Source organism: Melozone crissalis, unplaced genomic scaffold (assembly GCF_028551555.1).
Source record: "Melozone crissalis strain CALT ecotype California unplaced genomic scaffold, PUWL_Pcris_2 ptg000027l_1, whole genome shotgun sequence".
In the NCBI taxonomy this organism is placed as follows: Eukaryota; Metazoa; Chordata; class Aves; order Passeriformes; family Passerellidae; genus Melozone; species Melozone crissalis.
In genome coordinates, this window is record NW_026535805.1 from 30,334,609 (window position 1) to 30,354,766 (window position 20,158).

Below are 20,158 nucleotides of genomic sequence, written 5' to 3' on the forward strand. Positions count from 1 at the left end.
TGAAGTGAATAGCACATGCATTGTACCATTTATTTTATCAAATGAATTCTATTTGTTCCTTATCCTACAGTCTTGTAATGGCATTAAGTGATAATTCTGTGCTACCATGGGTAATCAGAATGAAAATTAGCCTTTTCCAGTTGAATTAATTGTCTCTATTTATTCTGCTTCCAATTCAGTTTTTAGCCATTATTTGTGGTCTATTTAAAAAAGATTGCATCTCTTCTGCAAAACCACTGTCTTCAGCAAAACCACTGTCAGAAATAAGAGCAGTTTTACAAAAACTGAAATAGTGCAGTGTTTCTCATTTCAGTTGGCTGTGCCTTCCATAGTTAGCTTTTGGCTTGAAAAGAAAGCCATTATATTCAGATAATAGTTTTCCCAGCCAAAAGCATGCATCATATGGAAAAGATTGACTGTTAGACTATAGCAAAATCTGTAATCTACACACAATGACATTTTATAATAGCAGCCTAAGCTAAGTAAAGGCATTTTGTTTTTATTTTAAAAAAACTCCTGAGAAACCACAGGGCTGATGTCTCTGAATCCAGACCAGCAAGCAGCCTAGTACCCCACTGTGCTTTTGACAAAAGCTGATTTGTTCAGTTCCAGAAAAGGCTGGGATGCTTCTATCAATGTGTTTTTACAATATAGGAAAGGTTGCTACCTGATACAGCTTTGTCTTGCACAGGAACTGAGTCCCATAATTTGTCAAGAGCTATTATCAACCATTATAATTGCTAAATGACCTAAGGTTCACTTCTTTGCCATCAGACCTATGTAAAAAATCCACACTGCTGCTTTCATTATGTATTTTGGGGTAAATTTTTCCTCTTGCTCTGCCTCTTGGCCCCCTCCAGGCAGGCAGTAATCGCAAGTCTGTGTAAAACATCCTCTGAGAAACAAGATTTTCCTGGCAAACACAAATTAGAGGTGAGGTGGATTATACAGGGTGCAGCATACCCAAGTGTTTGATTTGGTCAGACTTTGGGTGACCCACAGACTGGTGCCACTTTTCCTGTCCCTGGGGGATTTTCTCAGAACTTGAGAGAGGTGAAAGGCTGTGTGCATAGCTGGTCCCTCTGTTGTACTCTGCTGGTTAGAGAACAAATTAAATTGAAGGGTAATAGCATGAGGTGGAAGAGTCAGAGAAGCCAGACCACATCTCACAGGTATCCAGGGATGCCCAGTGTTTGGTAAACATGACACTGGATCCCAGCAAGCCATTGGAGCAGCAACTCTCCCTACACAGAGCTTTTTCTTCCTGCTATCCTTGGGCCATCCCCTCCACCTTTGAACTCACCAGCTGCACACAAAACTCCTGTGGTGGCAATCCACAGGCTTTTCTTCTTCCTATCCCTCATTTGTCCAAAATACAGCTGCACCCTGCCTGGGGTCCAGCAGATGTGGCTGGGACCCTGCCCAGCCCCTCCTGCACTGGAAATTCTGTTCCTGAGCCCAGGTCCCTCCAAATATTCCCTTCCTGTGTACTCCAGTCCCTTGTCCCCATAAGTGCAACCTGCCCAGCCTCAGGGGTCACCTCACCTGGGAGGGGGTAAAGAGCAGGGGTAACAGCCCTGCAAGGCCCAAACTCTACACATCCCACCCTGCTGCCTCTCGTTTCTCCTCCTCGTGGTGTAACAGCATCTTCTTTGTGCACCTGATGGGAAAATGGGACAAAGTCTTGGAGAAACCTTCCTCTTCCATGACGTACTTCCACTCCTGTGGCCCAGTGGCATTTGTTTCACACAGAAAGCAAGGAAAACCCTCCCCAGTGAGCTGTCATGCTGATGCACAAAAAAAAAAAAAAAAAAAAAAAAAAAAAAAAAAAAAGGAAAAAAAAAAGTGGAGCACAAAGTGATAGGAAGAGTTAATATAAAAAGTAGCTGAATGTGTGGATCTTTTGAGTGACTCGATCAAAGTAGAAGTTTGAGACTCATATTTTAGTTATCCGGGAGCTTTTAATGGGAAGTTTTACTACAGCATATACTGGTGACTGCATTACTCCCATGTGCAGAGGAGCAAAGGATAATGCTGTCGGGAAGATATACAACTTCCCATTTCCTATGCAGTAAATCATCCCATGTAGGAAAAGAGGTGTCTGCAATTTCAATCATTCTTGATGCTCTATAACATACCAGCACAGCTTTTAATTAAAACTATGGAGCAGGAAGGGCTTTTATTTCACTCCAGAGCAGGATGGGTGGTAATGATGAGAAGGGGATGACTCTTTGCTTATTAACTTGCAGTATTACCAGTACTCCTCCCATGAACAGCCATCTGGTGCCTGAGAACAACCCAACTTATTATTACAGGGCACGTTCGCTGCTGCATCTGTGAGGCTGTTGCACATGCCACTCACAGAGACCTGGCAGTGAAGCTCAGAAACCTGGCATGCCCATGAAATCCCTGTCTCATGAGTCTTTAGCCAAAGTGTGACACTCCACTGAAAACTCTGAGAATGAATCAATGAAAAAATCTGCTCCTGTGTCCCATGCATTGCTTGCAGGGAGCAAATGTCCCAAGGCACGGCAGACCTACAGAACAGCAACTGTGAGGCCGAAAGAAAGTGTGCTCTGCAAATCAATTTCTTTGCACCAGAGGGTGTTTGCATCTGCAGTGCTCTTTGGACAGATGTGGCCCCATATCAGTTCACTGAAGTAAGCTGCATTAAGAGACATTGCTTGCCAGTTAATTTGGCCTTGAGCAGTGGAGGGTAGGGTCTTTTCTTAAAGTAAAAGAACTGTAAAATTCAAAGGCTGTATCTTCATATTCAGTTCACAGCCACCTCGGGAAATCTCGGACATCAGAACCCCAGTGTCAGAGTCAGACAAGCCAGCAGGACCACACACCTCCCACCATCCACAAGGGGCAAGAGCCCCACTGGCATCCCTTTGAGGAGGACAGAGATTCTGGTCTGCAGTCAGGGTCTGCCAGGACTTCAGTGTCAGACTCTGGCTCTCAGTTCCTCTCCACCAGCAGAAGAGCCTTGCGGTCAGTGTTCTCCTCATCCTGGCTGCCAGACAAATTTGAAGCCAGTCTCTCCTGGGCTGTCACAAGCCACAGGTCGGCCCCAGGTGTGACTGGAAACGTGGCCCATGTATGATAGTGTCCATATGTGAAGTGATACCTGGGGTAACATGGGTCCTCTGGTCATGCAGGTGTCTCCTCAGGCATTGTTTCCAGCTGCTCTCTCCAGGTGCTGACAATGGGGCTGCCTGCTGCCTTGTGGGAACTTTTTTGTGCCCCTCTTCTAAAGCAAATCCTGTTGTACACATCTCCAGGACAAAACTTCGCACCAGCGCTCACTTAGATGCTCTCCTCCAGTTCTGACAAACACCATCCTACACAACACAGCCACAGAGGTAATTTCAGAGCTGGCTGTCAGGCTTTTGCTGCCTTCCCTCTTCTTGAGAGCAGCAAATGCAGGCAGCTTGTCTCCATGTCCATTGCCTTCTCAGCACCCTGTGCCCTCCAGAGCTATTGCTGCTCTTTCAGTGGGATACCAGGTCTCTGATGATCAGTCAATTATGCCAAACACTACCATTTCTGGTTGGGCTTTTCAAGCCGTCCAATTTCTCTTTTTCCATGCTGTTTATTTTAAGGAGCAGCTCCCTGTAAATGCACAAACCGTCACTTTTTCTCACTTAAAATGCATTTTTAAAAGACTTTCTTTGGAACAATAGCTGCAAAAATGTGTCAAGAAGAGAATTGGCGCTGTGCCAAGCAGCTCAAGCCTCTTGTTTCTGCCTCCTTGCCTCTCTGAGCTATGCTGCAAATTCTTTTGCCAGGCTGAAGCCTATGGGACCATAGGCTCAGATCCACATACTTCCCATGTTTTTCCATTGCCTGGAACAATCAGGTAGTAGACCAACGATAGCAGCTCAATGATAAACCAAGACATGCAACTCACACTCTTGACTGAGAGCAAATTATTGTTTATTAGTGCAAATATAAAGAAATTCCTTTAACACCTACAGGAAAAATTTTATGTGATTGCTTCCCATCAGTCCAGTGGGGGAATACAGCAAACCACCATTATTCACATAGGCTTTGCCTTTTCCCCAGATGAAATCAAAAGGAGGAGGGTTTTCAGGCTTGAAATTTGCTCTCCAGGATGTGGTCAATGTCTCCAGGACATAGCCAATCCCTGTCACCTTATACTTTGAAAGAAATGTCGATGGTCTGAGTTACAACCCTCACTAAACTTTGCATTCACTTCAGCCATGTCCACTCCTACTGTTGAAATACTCTGAAACAGTGAAAGGCCTCAGATGCAATACTCCCCAGGTCCAACATGATGCAAATCCCAAGAGTTGCACTGTTCCCTGCAGAGGGCACACTATTCCTATTGCTCCTTAGGCTATAATCTGCTAAATACTTTGAAGTAGTTGTGATACTGGTGTTAGAGCCTCATAGTCCTAGCCATACTTAGATATTCTTCAATTTTCTTTCCCTGGAGAAAGTTTGCATTGGTGACTACAATCCACAGGATACTTGCCAAAACTGGTTCATGCAGCATAACTAGACTACTGGGGAGAAAGAAGCTGCATAGAGAAGAATCCTAAAAAGAGCAAGGAATTGCATGCCAGACATAGACCCAAAACAACTACTGGCCTTTTGAAAATGAGGGAATGTGGTAGAAGTCAATGCAACTTTTATGGATCCTACTCTGACTACAAATTATATTTTAAAATGTGTAAAAACAAGTTTTCTAAAGGGGTTTAACTGAAACAGTAAAATAAGGAGCTAATTTCCAGAATGTCTTGGAAAAAAGAGAGAGAGTGGTTGGGAACTCTCAAACCCAACCAATAACTGCTCTGCTAAAGACAAAATGGGAGGTAAAGGGCCTCTAAGTTCACAGCTAGAATTGACTTTGGATTCGAGCATATTTAAAAGAAACCATGATTCAATGACCTTGATTAGTCCTTTTTCTAACCCTTTCATATTTAAAAAAGAAAAACACAGCAGTTCTTCCTTCTATAAATTTATATTAAGTTCTGACATACATCTTGAACAACAGACGTGCATACTCAGTGTGAAGACAGCAATTCTACGAGAAGTCTCATGAGACTTTGGACCACTGTGCTGAGTCCTTAGAGATCCTGGAAGAAAAAGCACCACAGTGGGTAGGTGATGCTAACACTCAGGTAAAAATTACTTAATTCAAGTGGTGCTAAGAGAGTTGCAGGTGCACAGGAGAATTAGGGGATACCAGCTTGAAATTGTTGTCTGTTCACTCTCTTATGGGAGACTGCATTCCACATTATTCTTTCCAGGAGTGTCTTGCATCACAGAAACCAGAATTATATAAAATTTCTCATTATGTCTGCCTAATTAGGCAGAGGAGTTCCTAAATTTTTCAAAACATAAGCACAGTCTGACATTTTGATTGCAAACCCCTTCAAACACTTAACTCTCAAACAAGTCCTGTTTGCACTGAGACTGCAGCAAGATACAAAAACACAGTTACCTGCTCCAAAACACCTCAACCTTTCAATTTTTGTCTTGACTGTGGCTTTGCTGGAGTCCTCCATCAGTCCTTCTGAGCAGTGTTGGAATCAATCAGCTCTAAAGGAGTGTTTGAGGCTAAAGGAGTGCTCCCCAGGTCTCAGCAGGGGCAGTAGGGGTGGGTACAGCTTCCTCCTTCTGGGCAGCCTGTGCACAAAGCCTTAGCCCAGATTGTCTCCTGTGGCTGGCAAATACAGAAAGCTACAGCAAATTTGTCTGCTACAGCAAGTGAGCAGAGGTCTGCTGCTATAATGAGTTGCATATGCAAGCCCCCAAGCCCTCACTGAGGGGACATTAATTACACATTGTGAGAAATCAGCCAGCAAACTAGGAGATGAGAAACTGGGGCTCGCTGCCATCCTGCTCTTGTGGGCTCACCTTTGTGCAGGATTGTGGGGGAAACATCCCATTTCCTCAGGCCAGGCTGGGATGCCTCCTGCAAGAGGAAGCAGACAGTGCCTCTTGGCTGACCTGAGGCCAAGGGAGCAGTGCAGGTGCACAAGGCAGGAGGAGGGAGCAGGCAAGATCAGGGATACCACTGAGCACCCACAGGCCAGTGGGCAACAAGGAGGGGCTGATTCAGTGACCCTGCCTGCATGAAAATTCCCAATTTAAAAAATCAGGGTAAGAAAAGTGCTGATGGGCATGTAATCCTATGTCTGTAGGTATTAAATGCATTTAATTTACAGTACCTTGGCAACAAAACTGTTGAAGCACATGATATGCAAAGGAACCACGTTTTTAATATAGGTCTCATCAAATCCTGAGTTTCAGTGAATGAAAATGCTTCACTTTGCAACCTCACTCTGGTACTCCCCTCTTGTCAGTCCATTGGTCTGTGCAGTCCTACAGTATCCATAAGAAGGAGCTACTTCTCCTGTAGCTTTTTTACTTTTATTGGAGACTACCAAACCTAGTGAGTAGCTGGAGGCGATGTGACAGCTCCAAATATCTTGAATCCAATTAAACTGAAGATTAAACAATTTTTTTCATTCCAATGCATTATCCTTTTTATAACTCCATGCACTGCAGAACATCCAGTTCATTATGTGTAACCATCAAAGAAAAAACAAGTCTGGAACTAGCAGACTTTTCCCACAGATGAAACTGTATTCTCACATACTAAAACAACCAATGTGAAATATTTTGCTATTTGTCATCAAGAGATCCAAAAATTTCTCCAAGGTACAGCAATTTCACTTCTCAGATTTACTGCCCAAGCCTCTCTTTGGATTCATTATTTCCCCACCATTGAGAGAGTATGTTTACAAAGCCAGGTTGTTTGTATTTCCCTCTCTCCCCAACAGCAAAAGATAGCAAATTTAACAACACTGCAAGCTAGAAAACTGCTCTGTGGCAAAGCTGAGCCTCAATCCAAGAGAACAATCCATCTGCTGTACTGTAAACATGACAAAGAAAAAAATACCACTTTCATCTCTTCTCCCCTTACACGCTGGATTTTTCATTTAATAGACAAAATGCAGGTACAGAAAATACTTTGCTTTACTGAGTCTGTACAATGAACAACCTTAACTTTTCTGGTCACTTAAAAAGATAACAGGACTCCACATTGTCACCATCAGTATACACATTTCAGAACGTTTTTACACGTGCTTGGGGACATCACTGCAGATGAAGCATTTCACACCTCTCAGGGTCCTTCAGAGCTGCTCCTCATCAGCCAGGCTGGCTGCTCTGCTTGCTGTAAAGCACAACTCACACCTTCCTGCTGCTCTAGCCAGCAGAAAAACAACTGGTCAGGAAGAAAAGGAGTAAGCTACACTCATTTCAGGAGAGATTTGAATAGTTTATTTTGCCCAATCAAGAGCCCTTCAGCATAATGACACATTCATATACACATATATGAACATTTTTTTCTGAAACATTAATGTATAATACATTTTAAATTTAAAATACCAGCTGCACAGGTATTTCTATTTACAAAAATATTCCATACTTAATTTTTTAACTTCATTATGATGACATAGTTCAGTCCAAGTACATGTAAGTAAAATAACTCTATGCAATCTAACATAGTTGAGTTTGTAACAGTACAGTTTGCAGTTCATATGAAACTATATTTGTAGACAGATGGATTTGCAACCCTACCTAAAAATGCATATTCCAGTAATCATCCTCAGAAGAGCTAGTGGGGCTCAGCAAGACTTAACTGAAGAATAAGTTGCAATGAACATAAGGGAAAAAGAAAACACACATGTACACACTAACATATACAGAAACGAGAACTGCTACACATCAAGCATGCTTACCCAGGAGTGGGCAATGTTAGAAAAATTTACGGATGTATTTTTTCCCCCATGGTGCTGGTACGATGAAACAGCAGCATAACCAGAAAGCAGCATGTTTTCCTAGTTCTAACCACTACAGATAGCAGAGCTCAGGTCTAAAATAACACAGTACTGCTTATTTACAATTCTGTTTTAAAAGGGAATATTTAAAACATGTTCCCACCCCTCTCCCTTTCCATCACCTATGACTGAATGGTAGTGGTAATCCACATACAACTTCTTACGTGTTTTCAACTGAAACAGTTTAACTTCTAGTTATTTGCCTGGTTAATATGGAACTTAGGTACTAACAGAAAAATACAACTGTCAAAGTAACCTACAGCTGTAGGTTAGCTTAAACGTTTCTAGGTGCACATGGAACTTCTAAAATAAATACTGATTGACATCTTCTATTTGATTGTTTCGTGTTTCTGCCTCATTTCTCTTCCTTTTTTTAGACTTTTAAAAAATTAATGCCTACATCTTTAAGTCTAAACTTTATAAGGTGGAAAAGAACCCAGAAACAGTACACTCATCGGATTTGAAACAGTAATAAGGTACATATATAGCACATCTTTATAATGGGCTTAAGAAGAAATCGGCCCAGATCAGCTTTTCAATGAAAACGGAAGTAAAATTGGTTTAACTGATTCACCTACATTACACCCTTTTTTCCCCTGATTCTGTTCACTTCCACCCCTCAAACATCATTAATTTCTGTCTACAGAGTATTTGAAGATTTTGTGGTAGTAGCAAAGTTATCAACATCCACCCAAAAAGACTCAAATCAATTACCCAGGAAATTGGCTGGCACGAGGGAAGATTGGAGTGACCAGCTGCCCTTCTACCTGGAAAGGGAGGCAAGGCACTGCAGTCCCTCCCTCCCACACTGGACTGTCTGCAGTCAGTGCCTGCCCAGACATGTTAAACTACAAGCAGAAAGTAGTGGGCACTTCAGCCACAGACTCTTTAATTTTTCCAACACGTTTCAGACACAAAAAAACCCCAACAAAACAAACCCACATAAAAACCAACCCTGATTTACATGTAAAGAGCTGATGTATAATCAAAATACTCAAATTACTCAAAGAAAATGTTTATTGGACAAACCTCACTTCAGTTTTGGAGAATTTTAAAAGTCCAAGAAATAGAGCTGAAAAAAGTCACTCATGTGTACCAGAAAAAAACCCAAACCATAGAAAACCAGTCAGCCATGGACTGCAGCTATTGAGAAAACTTGAATATTAGGCTAGTTCCCTATCTTCTTGCTCCATACTTGGAGAATTATTCAAGGAAGTTCATAATGGGAGGTAAAAATAACTGATTATTTTCTGCAAAGCAAAATGGGCTATTTCTTTTAATTGCTTAGTAATTGTATCATCTCGATATGAGATATGAATGTATTCATAAGCTTAAAACAACTTCTATGGATAATATACATACTTTAAGTACTTTGACTTAAAACTTGAACGCAAGTCTTTTTAAAATTAAAGGTAGAAGTGTACATATAAAAATTATTTAAAACTAAAAGTATATTCTTAAGCAGTATGTATAAATATAACAGATTTCTTTTGTATTATCTAGTAACAAATGCGAAAGTGTTGCAGTAATTTATAAACTGAATGCTGACACAGAATACGTGCCTTTCATTAGATTCTATATTGTATATACATCTTTTGCTAAGAAAACACACATTCTAAATAAATCACATAATTAGCAAAGGTGCCTGAAAGTAATCTGTTCTAAAGTCTTTATTGAACATGTGTGTTTATATACAAATAATGAACCTGAACTGCACAAATGCAGAAACAAAATTAAGGAATAAAATACCATGATTGAATTAAAGTGCAGGAAAAATTCAAGTTTAAAAGTTCAGGTAAGATCAGTGCCATTAATTAAGCAAAAATGAAAAATAAAAGAAACAAAAGCAATGAAACAAAAATTCCCACCCTTCAAAAAAACCCAAACAAACCAAAACACCACCAAAACAAACGAAATTAAAAAAACCAAAACCAAAACATAGAAAGGAAAATAAAAGGAAAACTAAAAGGAAAAAAAAGCAAATGAACTTGCTTCCAAAAATCCTCCTTTGGATGCAGCTTTCCAATCACCTGCCATGCAAGTACCACCTCAGGCACAAAAACTTTGCATAAAGACAGACAAAGAACACAGCTATATATTACTCTACTTTATAACTGACTGTTTGCTGAGAACAAATCACTGGAGATGCCTGTGGTGTAACATTTTCAGACTGATTTGGAATACACACATATTTACACATACCAGGAATCAAAAGTTACGATTTGGCAGGACTAAGGTGAAGAAAAGCTTCTTCAGTTTACAGTTTCTAATGAGACACACTACATATAAACAGATAGGTAGCAGCAGGTAGTTTCTTACTTTCATTTTAAAAAAAGTAATAGCTCAATTGTATTTTTTTTAGTTTTCCAGACACTCTAAAAAATGTCACACAACTAAAATGCTAGTGAAAAAACCAGGGATGCTTCCCTGCAAGGATTTCAATACACTTTGCTGTACAAAAGGTGCACCACCAATAGCACAATAAGATGCAATGATGGGTGTGTGATCGCCTTCCTTCCACTGGGAAGGAAAAAGTAACATTTTAGACTAAAATTGTACATAGCCCCTTTTATTGACCAAGAACCATTTATCTCAAGAACAACCATGCCATTATTCTTCCTATCTAGAAGCATGCCCTGAACACAAGCACCAGAAGAGATTCAACTACGATAGATTCTGTAACACCAAATCAGCCGCTATTCCTCTGGTACTGCCAGATGGTCTCTCATTGCCTCTGATTATTTTGCTTGCTGGTGGTTGTCAAATACATCTTGATGAGAAAGTTAAGTAGGCTTTCCTTTCAAGCCAAGGTCATCTTCCATTGATTGATACCATAATTTGTTGAAGAATGCTTTTGCAATCCTCTCCCCCAGAGCCTGACCAGATTAATTCCCCACGATTCTGTTGCCCTGAAATGTACTTTATTTTCAGCAGGTCAAATAATAATGAGTCAACTCAATTTATAAATGTGAGACAAGGAAGGGGTCAAGTGTCAGCTAGGGTGGGTTTTTTTGGATGTGGTATGGATAGTGGTTTATCTCATTTTCTTTTACCTGAATGTCTCACAAAATGGTGCTAAATAGGCATTAATTAGACACTAAAAAATAAATTAACATGCAGAGGCAAATATTGCATGGCAAACTGAGTTAAGTAACTCAAGTAAACATTGCCTCAGTAGCTATGGGACAGACATATCAAGAAATCATAATACTACTTGTTTGAATTGTCACATTCTTATTTTTTAAGTCCTTTGAGCAGTGGGCATAGTAGAGCATGCCCTTTTACTGGCAACACAATTCAACTGTCTTTTTAAAATGTTGCTCTACCTAAAGTGAGAAAATTTATCCGTTTGTGCTTCAAAGCCCGAACATATTTTTCTCTCATTTGGAAAGTGATTTAAGGAACCATAAGTAACTTCAATATTTTGCATCCTTGAGGTGTTTTGTAAGGTTGCCTTATCTGTGTACCTGCAACATCACTTCACAATACAAATTTAACCAAAGTTTTGCTTTGGGAACATTCGGGAAATTTGTGAAAAAAGTACACAAAATGCAATGCTTGGAGAAGCAAACCTAAGTGATTAATTTCAGACAATGTAGACCTATCAGCTTCTAAGTACTCCCTTTTATAAAACAAAACGAGTCAATGACTATTCCTGATTTGAGAAAAAAGGTCTAAAGGAATTTTTGAAATGCAAGCATTTATTTTAAGGAATACTCTCTTTTAAAAAGAGCCCTAGTTATTCACACTGAGACAGCTTTAGCGCAGTAGCCATTAACAAGTTAGCTCAGCTGTATTATTTATCTCACCCAAATGGAACATTATTTCAGCAATTCCTAAAGTTTTTATGCACACTTTACCACTGCTTACAATGAAAACACTGCTTTAGAGATTAAATCCAAACTTTAGGACAAATGCCTTTAGTGCTGCACGGGGCTGAGACGGGTACTTGTAAAATAGCACTACTGGCAGAACTTAGAGATTGGCTAAACAACATACTGACAATTATAAAGTATTAAATGCTTGCTTGCCATTATTCATGCATCAGCACCTCCATGGTGTGTAGAAGTTTGAAAACCTGAGTCCAAGGCTATCTGATTTCATAGTGAAGGACTAAAGGGGCATCTCGAACTTAAGTCTTGAGCAAAACTATCTCAGCTATTTCAATTAATGGCTGTAAAGATACATTCTGTTAAACATTTATAAAAACTCACAGCATGAATGGAACCCACAGCCAATTCTAAATGTTACACAACCTGAACCAATAACCATTTTTGGCAAAAATAATATTTAACTGAACAGAAGTTGAAGAATTCTTACCACAAGGAAGATGTTACCACATTTCACATTGCACGGCCATAACACAAACGAAAACTCCCAGCATGACACATTCCAGTCATATTATTCACTTGACTTTTTAATGCAAAAATTACGTATTCTTTTGTTTTGCACGTCACAGAATATGATGTGAATACAAGAATACTAGATCAGGGGTCCAAGAAAAGACTATGCACAGGTCAACTATGTATACAATTTTCAATAAGAAATCTTCCAAGCTTCCAGCTTTTTAAATGAAAGAATGACAGGAAACTTCAACTCTTCTTCAACAATAATGGTAAATATAGCGAGTCCTAGAGAGGGCAATTGTAAGTCAGCTACTGTCCAGCAAGACAAACAGCTCGATTCCAGCTCTTGGACCCCTGATTTATTGCCTCTCCTTACAGGAGGGTATAACACTGGCAGCAATTACAATAGCACAAAAACTTTTGGCATATGAAATATTAACACAGGATTGACCCTGCATTGCCCCTGCCCATCTCACCACGATTTCCTTTTACTCTCTTTCCCACATGTTCCAGCTACCTTCTCTGTTCCAACTTTATGCTAACCAACAGCTAAGAAACACTCAAGTTTCTTTTTTTGTGTGTGTTTCTTAGATATAAAGCTCCTCAGTTAAAGCCAGGACTGAGGTAAAACAGTGTGTCATTTGTGCTAGGAAACAACAGTATCCGATGGTGAATACTCCTTTAAATTTCAGTGGTCCTGCCAAAATTAATGAAAAAACAAGATTTTTTCATCAGGACAAAATTAAACAGATGTGATTGATGAGAGTCATCAGAACTGGTACCACTTCTTGTCTTTGTACTTCAACATCATCTAAAAAAACAACAAAAAGTTCTAATTACTGTTTCTGTAATGTGCCAAAATGTACAATGACACAAACAAATAATATGCTTTACAAAGCAGCATGAGAAAGAAGGATTTTAGCAAGATTGCAAACATGTCGCTGAACACTGAGCGTTTAGCATGATGAATTTTCTAATGGTAGCATTATTGCTGGTGAGCTAGCCTCAGAAAAAGACATTTTAGGGAGAATGGGGAGGTTGCACAGGAGTTTAGGGTGTGGAAAGAAGTTGGCATGAAAATGAATGAGAACAGCCATTCTGTGGAAGTCACTGAGGAAAAAAACAAAGTGGCACTCAGAGGGTTTGCATACAACAGGACCTTTCTTAAGGACAGCAGGAATCTGACATAAAACATTACTCTTCTTATTAATTCAGTGACAATAAGCAATTTTTACAGTAATGGGGATTGAGTTGCACATTTAGAAGTTTGCATGCCACTCCAGCAGACTGCATGCTCTAGAGCAACATGCCAGGAGACAAGGCTGTTTCCAGTGAGTACTTAATTGTTAGGAGTGACAAGTGATGGATGAAAAGGAAGTATCCCTTATCAATGATACTGCATGCCCTTCAGATACCTCTAACGTGCCTTTGGCAGAACTCAGTCACCTTGCAGAATTTGCATTTATGTGACAATCAGTTTAATGTTCAGTTTAACATACTCACCTCATGAGCATGTTTTGAGAAAGAATCAGCACTGTAAAGCATAGCTGCAGTTTTCTCTTCCAGTTCTCCCAGTTTCTGTCCTCTTTCATCCAGTGCCAGCCGGGCTCGTGCCAGTTCACCAACTACACCAGATGCTGCTCCTTTGACACCTTCGATACCCCCAGGTCCTGGAATATGCTGGGCAAGACTCCTTGATGCCTTCCCAGATGCTGATTCTCCAACTGGAGGCATTTGCAAAAGCAGCAAATACAGAATAGTAAGTTTTTCTATCATTGCTACATAAATATCACTGAAACTAGTTTATCTAGTGGTGTAATTTCTTTGCACGGAGACCAAACAGCTTATTTTAGGTATGACTGAGCAACACTCACTACGCTATGTTAGCAGATGTTTCTACATTAGAACTGAGGCATTCAAACATATTCTCAAGTTTCCAGGTAGGTCATAAAACTGTAAGCTCTTCACAGCTCAAGTGTGAAATTAGAATTCTGTTGTTCATCAATAAAATTGTTGAAAAAACACTTCACCAGCACAATATAGCTAATTTAATGAGGAATGTGTTTTGAGTTCAACAGAGAAAGCAGGGTATTGAAATATTGAAAAGTTATGGTTAGTTCTGGAAGTGCTTTGCTGGTATGTGAGCCAGCCAGTGTGATTCCACCAGCAGAAGTTTTTTTTGATGGAAGCATGCAGACACCTGAAGATTAGGTGTCAATGCTACCATTATTGTAAAAACCTTGCAAAAAAAAAAAAAAAAAGGAAAAGGAATGTAAAACCACAGTATGGCTGTAAGAACCAATCAGCACAAAAGGTCAGCTGAACATCTCCAGACTCCAGTGATAGCACTGACTACATTGACTTTTGCTCTTTATGGCACGTCAGTCACCCAGTTCAATCTATACACTTGATGTGCCAATATCAAGCAGAACTGTACAGACCACAGAAATATGAGTATTTGTTTCAAACAGTGAAATATTGTTTGAATATTTTCTTTTTTTTTACCTCCAGGAAAAATAATATTAACTGATTAAACACATTTTGATGCAGTATTTCCAGACTCTCTGATTTGATTTTATGCTACTAAGAATAATTTACATTTAAATTAGTACCATAAAGATTTTTCTGTGAATTCCCAAAACAAAAAAAATAATTTCAATTATTAGATTCTGCTGTGACCCTCATGGTAAATATGGCTACATTATTCTCAAATGTCTTTTGAATTGTCATTGAAGTCTCTGTCAGGCTTTCTTTCATTCATTAGAATTTTTTTCTTCAATTCAATAGTATTTTCTTTCTAAAGATCCAAGCCAAAATTTAATGGTGGAAACTTGACATGATATAAAGAGGTAGCTTCTAAAGTTACACAATATTTTTCCTCTGTCTCATTCATATTAAATTATAATTTGTGCACATAAATTTCTCTACTGGAATACTTCACCAACCTTCCATAGTATTATATATACATATATGTATATAAAAACGCACAAAAAAGAAACCTTTGACACAAAAAGTGACCTCTAAATATCTGAGAGCTGCTCAAAATGTAGAGGCACAAGTAATGAAGTCTAATTTTTATTCTACAGAAATCAAAAGAACCACCATAAAAGAAAGGATTGGCAGGGCACCTTGTTCATTTTGACAGGTACATTTCACATTAATAAGAAAAAGGTTCTTAAAAGGAAGCTTGCATTATATGGTGTTGCATCTAGCAAATATCTAAATAAATAAGTGAAAGCTATTTTCCTTAAATATACTAAAGTGCTTAATGCCATCACAATAAAAAAAGTAATCAAAAAAACAATGAGAAAATTATAAAGCACTGAAAATTTTGCCAAATCTGAATTTTACTGTCCTATAAACAGAGGACTGAATTGAAATATCATACAGTTCTGCCCTTGCTGTCATTTCTAAGGCATTTCTGCACAAGCAAAACAAGGAAAATCTGGCAAATAAATGAAGTAGAGTGAAATTTTAATTTTCTCACTGTCCAGAATAGAATTCTCCAAAAGCAGCATAGAGAGAATCATGGTCAGTACTACACGCTTCATAAAGATGAATAAAAATAAGATTATAAAACAAGAAATGGTTATAAAACAAAACCAAAATGTTCTAAAACAAAACTCATATACTGCTGAATAAATGAGCTAAAAGAACCTGTTAAAAAAAAAAAAAATCCATGCTTTTCTGATCTTGTTGGTAGGTTGTACAACACAAAATCTATGAAAAAAAACATTTGTCACTGCCTATTTTACTCTCCTCTTCACAAAGGTAATGTTCTGTGAACACAGGTAATACATTCACCAAGGATCACTAGGTTCCTTGGGAAGAAATACCAGAAAAAGAACAATTAATAATAACTTACAGAGTTCTTCTCTGTCAAGTGATTGTGCCCCACCTCCAAACAGGCCTTTGAAGAACCCCCTGTTTGGTGCTTCTGGTGTTTCTACAAGAGTGAAGAGCTCACCCAACATTTCCTTTGCAATGAAAAAGAGACAGAACAAGGCATAAATTATTAAAAATAATGAAATATTCTTTCACTTTCTGGATTTGTTTAATGGATTTGAATTTCAAAAGAAATATGCTTTAATGAGCATCTGTCTTTACACGGTGATGTAGGAAATAGAAAAATAAAAAACATATTAAGAAATTTGTCCAAACTATCTGCTTCTGATGGTTATAAGCTCAGAGCTCATAGAATTCAGAAGCAAAGAAATGCATTCAAGTAAAGCTTATTTGCCCCTCTACAACTTGGGCAAGACTTCTGACTTTGTTCTATTGAAACTGCATCTACAAATACTTATATCCACATAGCAGAATGAAAGTAGAGCCTGCAACTCTGCTGTTTCATTATTCTATACATCTACCAACCTGAAGCATGACTGAGAATTTTTCAAGCTGTTAACACCCCTGAGACATAATAGCTTCCTTCAAATATCCTGAGTTGGCATTCCCCACTTGTGTCAGCACACACCTCCCCCAGTGTCAACTGATCAAGGGAATTTTAATGGCATGTTAAAGGAGGATATTTCCTGTTGATCAAAATGAAATTAAGCAAGAAACTGATTCAGCTACAATAGGATGGATGAAACAAAAATTAAAGGTAGAAGTGATTTATTTAGAATCAGAATCTACAGTGAAAGAAAACAAAAGGGAAAAACAAAAATCAAAGCACAAAAGCCTAAATGCTCAGCTCAGAATGTATCTAAGACAAAAGTGATGTTTTAAAGAGAGTTCATTACCTGAAGATTTTCACATGTTTCTTGGCTGTAGGTGAGCCTCTGTATTTCAGTTGGTGAGACAAGATAGAGTGCTTGTCCATTATCGGTGAAGCAGAACGTTCTGGCTATCCGCATGTTGGTGAGTGGCAGGTAATATACATCCAACAACGGCCTTAAACTGGGCAAACTTAAGGAAAAGAATTAAAACCCCATTAAATATAGCAGAAATGTCTCTTATTGATCAAATGCTGATTTTTAAAATGCAATATATAATTTTTTCTCTTCACCATCTGCATGATACCACATAAACAGGTATCATTTAATGATATTACAGAATCTCAAAACATCAGATTTTTCAAGGCAGCACCTCAAAAGTGAAATTTAAACATCTGCATCACAGATGCATTAAAAGCATTTTTTTAAAAATTATAGTCTGAGCATGTAAATCACAAATTCAGTATTTAATGAATTAGGCATTACTTAATAATTACCAAGGTATTTTGATAAGTATGTACCAGGCGTTTACAATTAAACATCTTGTCTCTTCTCCCAGGTTAATAATTTCTCCTTTACTAAAAATAAAAGTCTAAAAGATCTCTCCTCAAGAAAATGTAGATATATTACGAGTGTGCTGTCAAAGGAAAGCACAATACAGGAGCTTCAAGCAATTTTATTAGTTAAGTCCCCCTTTTTTCTCTAACTAGATGTTGAAGAGAAAGTCCTCTTAGAGCAAAGTTTGCTTACCTTGTACTTTTGGATTCTATACATGTAAATAACTGCAGAACTTACTGTACCAATCTACTGAAGAAGAGACAGCACACTTGGGCTAGAGCAATATTCCCCTACCAAACAGTCCTGTCCCTCAAAGTGATAATAAATGCAAGGGACAAAACACCTACTTTCTTGACCAGTAGAACACAAAATAAACCACTGTCTCAAACATCCCCTGCAAAGTTCTTCTAAAAAAATTACTAAAGTTGTTAGCTGCCAATGTCCCAATAATTCAATAAACAGCTTCTGCTGCAGACACATCCACATAAGGTTATTAATTCTAGACACTATAAAAGCAGTCAATGGGGAAAACTGAAGTTAAAATCTAAAAAAGATGTAGTAACACAACAGTATCAGGCTGTTTTCTTTTGGTTTTTTTCTTTTTCTTTTTTTTGCATGATGCTGAAATTGCCTTTGGAGGCAGGTTTCAAAAGTGAGAAATAAAAAGCAATATTCTCTTGTAGCATATCCCACAGATATGACACCTCTGCCATGCATGTCTAAAATAAGAATATTCCTAAGAGTCAGTAACAGGGAAGTGTTTTGCTTCAGATCAATGGGAGCATAAAACATTCTTACAGCTTTAAAACACAAAAACATCAGATCAGATAGGACAAGTGTGATATCCATGAGAGCATTTTCATCATTTCTGTTACAGATTTGTTTGTTACTAAGTCCTATCTGAATTTATTTCAGTAGTTAAGTATTGGGCATCTTGGGTATGACACAATGCTCTGACAACTTTACATGAACTGCACACAAGGTCCATCTCCAGCAGCAATTCATGCTTATGAAATGGAGCTCAGCATTGGAATCCTGCTTCCCCACAAAGGAAACAATTCAGCATTTATAATTTACCACTTATGTAGAGTTCATTAGAGAATAATGTGAATCCTCAAGAAGACAGGATTTGTTTCACTATTTGATATCTGAACATAAGTTTAGTTTTAGTAGGAAAAACAATACTGTTTGCCCTGCAAGGTGAGCAGCATTTTTTAGAGATGTTTAGAATACTTAAAACATGGGATATATACCAATGGAGTTACAGACTTACATACTACAATTAAAAAACAAGTTTTGATTGTATCAGTTTTAGTTTTACTCCTAACAACTTCCTAAAGAAGTATTTTTTACAGAGTTTTCCAAGGTGAAAGCTTCTTTTGGCAATCTTAAAATAATCTTTTAGGAATTTTACTGGCATAATTTGATAGGGCCATGTTCTACATTCATCTTATCATCAGGCCACAACTAAACTGCAGGCGGAAGCGTTTAAGTTTATACACACTGCTGGTTCAGAATAAAATAGCACTTAAAAACATTTAAGATAAAGCACGTGAAAATTACATAGGTGACCTGTAAGTATATTTAAACACTACTGCTACAACGACAACATGTTTAAAGTCATAACTTAAACCCCTTACTTAGTACTATAAAATTGGCAGTTTATCCTGCCTTCATAGCCTGGGTTTGAGCCTTTAAAGCACGAGCAAGCTACACGAGAAAATATTGAGGCATGAGTGGGACGCCAACAGCTGCACAAAAATAGGCAGAGTTCTGGTCAGGTGCAAGCTAAAGGTCTGACTGAAGGCACTTTTCTCCATCAGGAAGTAAATTCAACTTTTAGACAAACTCGAAGTCATGGACCTATATCACCTGTTTGGAACTGTGTGTTGAATCAGTGTAGCTTGAGCTAAAGTGGTAAACTTTTTCATGTGTTAAAGACATAACTAACAGGAATGTGCAGTCAAAATTATTCAGGCTCAAGTATTAGATAGAATTAACACTGACTGAATGTAATTTTTTTAAAATTCACAATCCTGTGGAAAAGGAACTTTTCTGTGTAGGAGAGGACTATTTCTTTTTTGTATTTAAGTTATTATCAAACAGGTCTTACCTAAAAGTCATAATATGTCCATTGGCACAAAAACATGCAAGGCAGATACTGTTACTCAACGACACTATGTCTCCACGAAGAACAAAAGAAGTCTCTGTTATATTTTGCTTATAAATACAGTTCTGGGATGGCAGTGAGATAACTTTTGCTTGCTTTTCCGAACATATCACTGCATATTGGTTTTCACTGATTTCCTGAGAGGAAGAAGGGGACACTGAGACAGGTCGTCGCTTTTTTGCTTTTTCTTTTTCATCTTTATCTTCATGGTGTTCTCTCCAGGTTTCATGTGCTGGTGGGACCAACGATCCTGTGGTGTCCAAAAAAGCCATTCTCAAGATTGCCCCTTTTAGCCTCAGGATGGTTCCTAAGAAAGAGTAGTAGAGCACATTTCTAAAACAGTTCTCCTAAATTGCTTTCCAAGCTACCAAATACTCCTTTAAGAAGCTAGGAAAATGAAAAGAAGAACTTCAGTTTGCCTCCCTAGCAAAACAGATGTACACAAACCTTGGGCATTTATCTAAAAACTAATGAAGCACAAATGTAATC

The 20,158-nt window shown here is 38.4% G+C and overlaps 1 protein-coding gene across 5 annotated transcripts in view; it reads right to left on the minus strand.

Annotated features, from left to right (window-relative positions):
• Window positions 1-7,297: 7,297 nt before the first annotated feature.
• STXBP5 (syntaxin binding protein 5) overlaps window positions 7,298-20,158 on the minus strand; it is a 105,294-nt gene continuing 92,433 nt past the window's right edge. For all 5 annotated transcript variants that reach the window (XM_054280652.1, XM_054280650.1, XM_054280651.1 and 2 more), the window contains 5 exons: window positions 19,613-19,976; window positions 16,969-17,134; window positions 16,092-16,203; window positions 13,730-13,950; window positions 7,298-13,037 (listed from right to left, as the gene is read on the minus strand). In XM_054280652.1, the coding sequence (XP_054136627.1) occupies window positions 12,996-13,037; window positions 13,730-13,950; window positions 16,092-16,203; window positions 16,969-17,134; window positions 19,613-19,976 (905 nt within the window). In that variant the 3' untranslated portion in view covers window positions 7,298-12,995. The remainder of the gene's footprint in view (window positions 13,038-13,729; window positions 13,951-16,091; window positions 16,204-16,968; window positions 17,135-19,612; window positions 19,977-20,158) is intronic.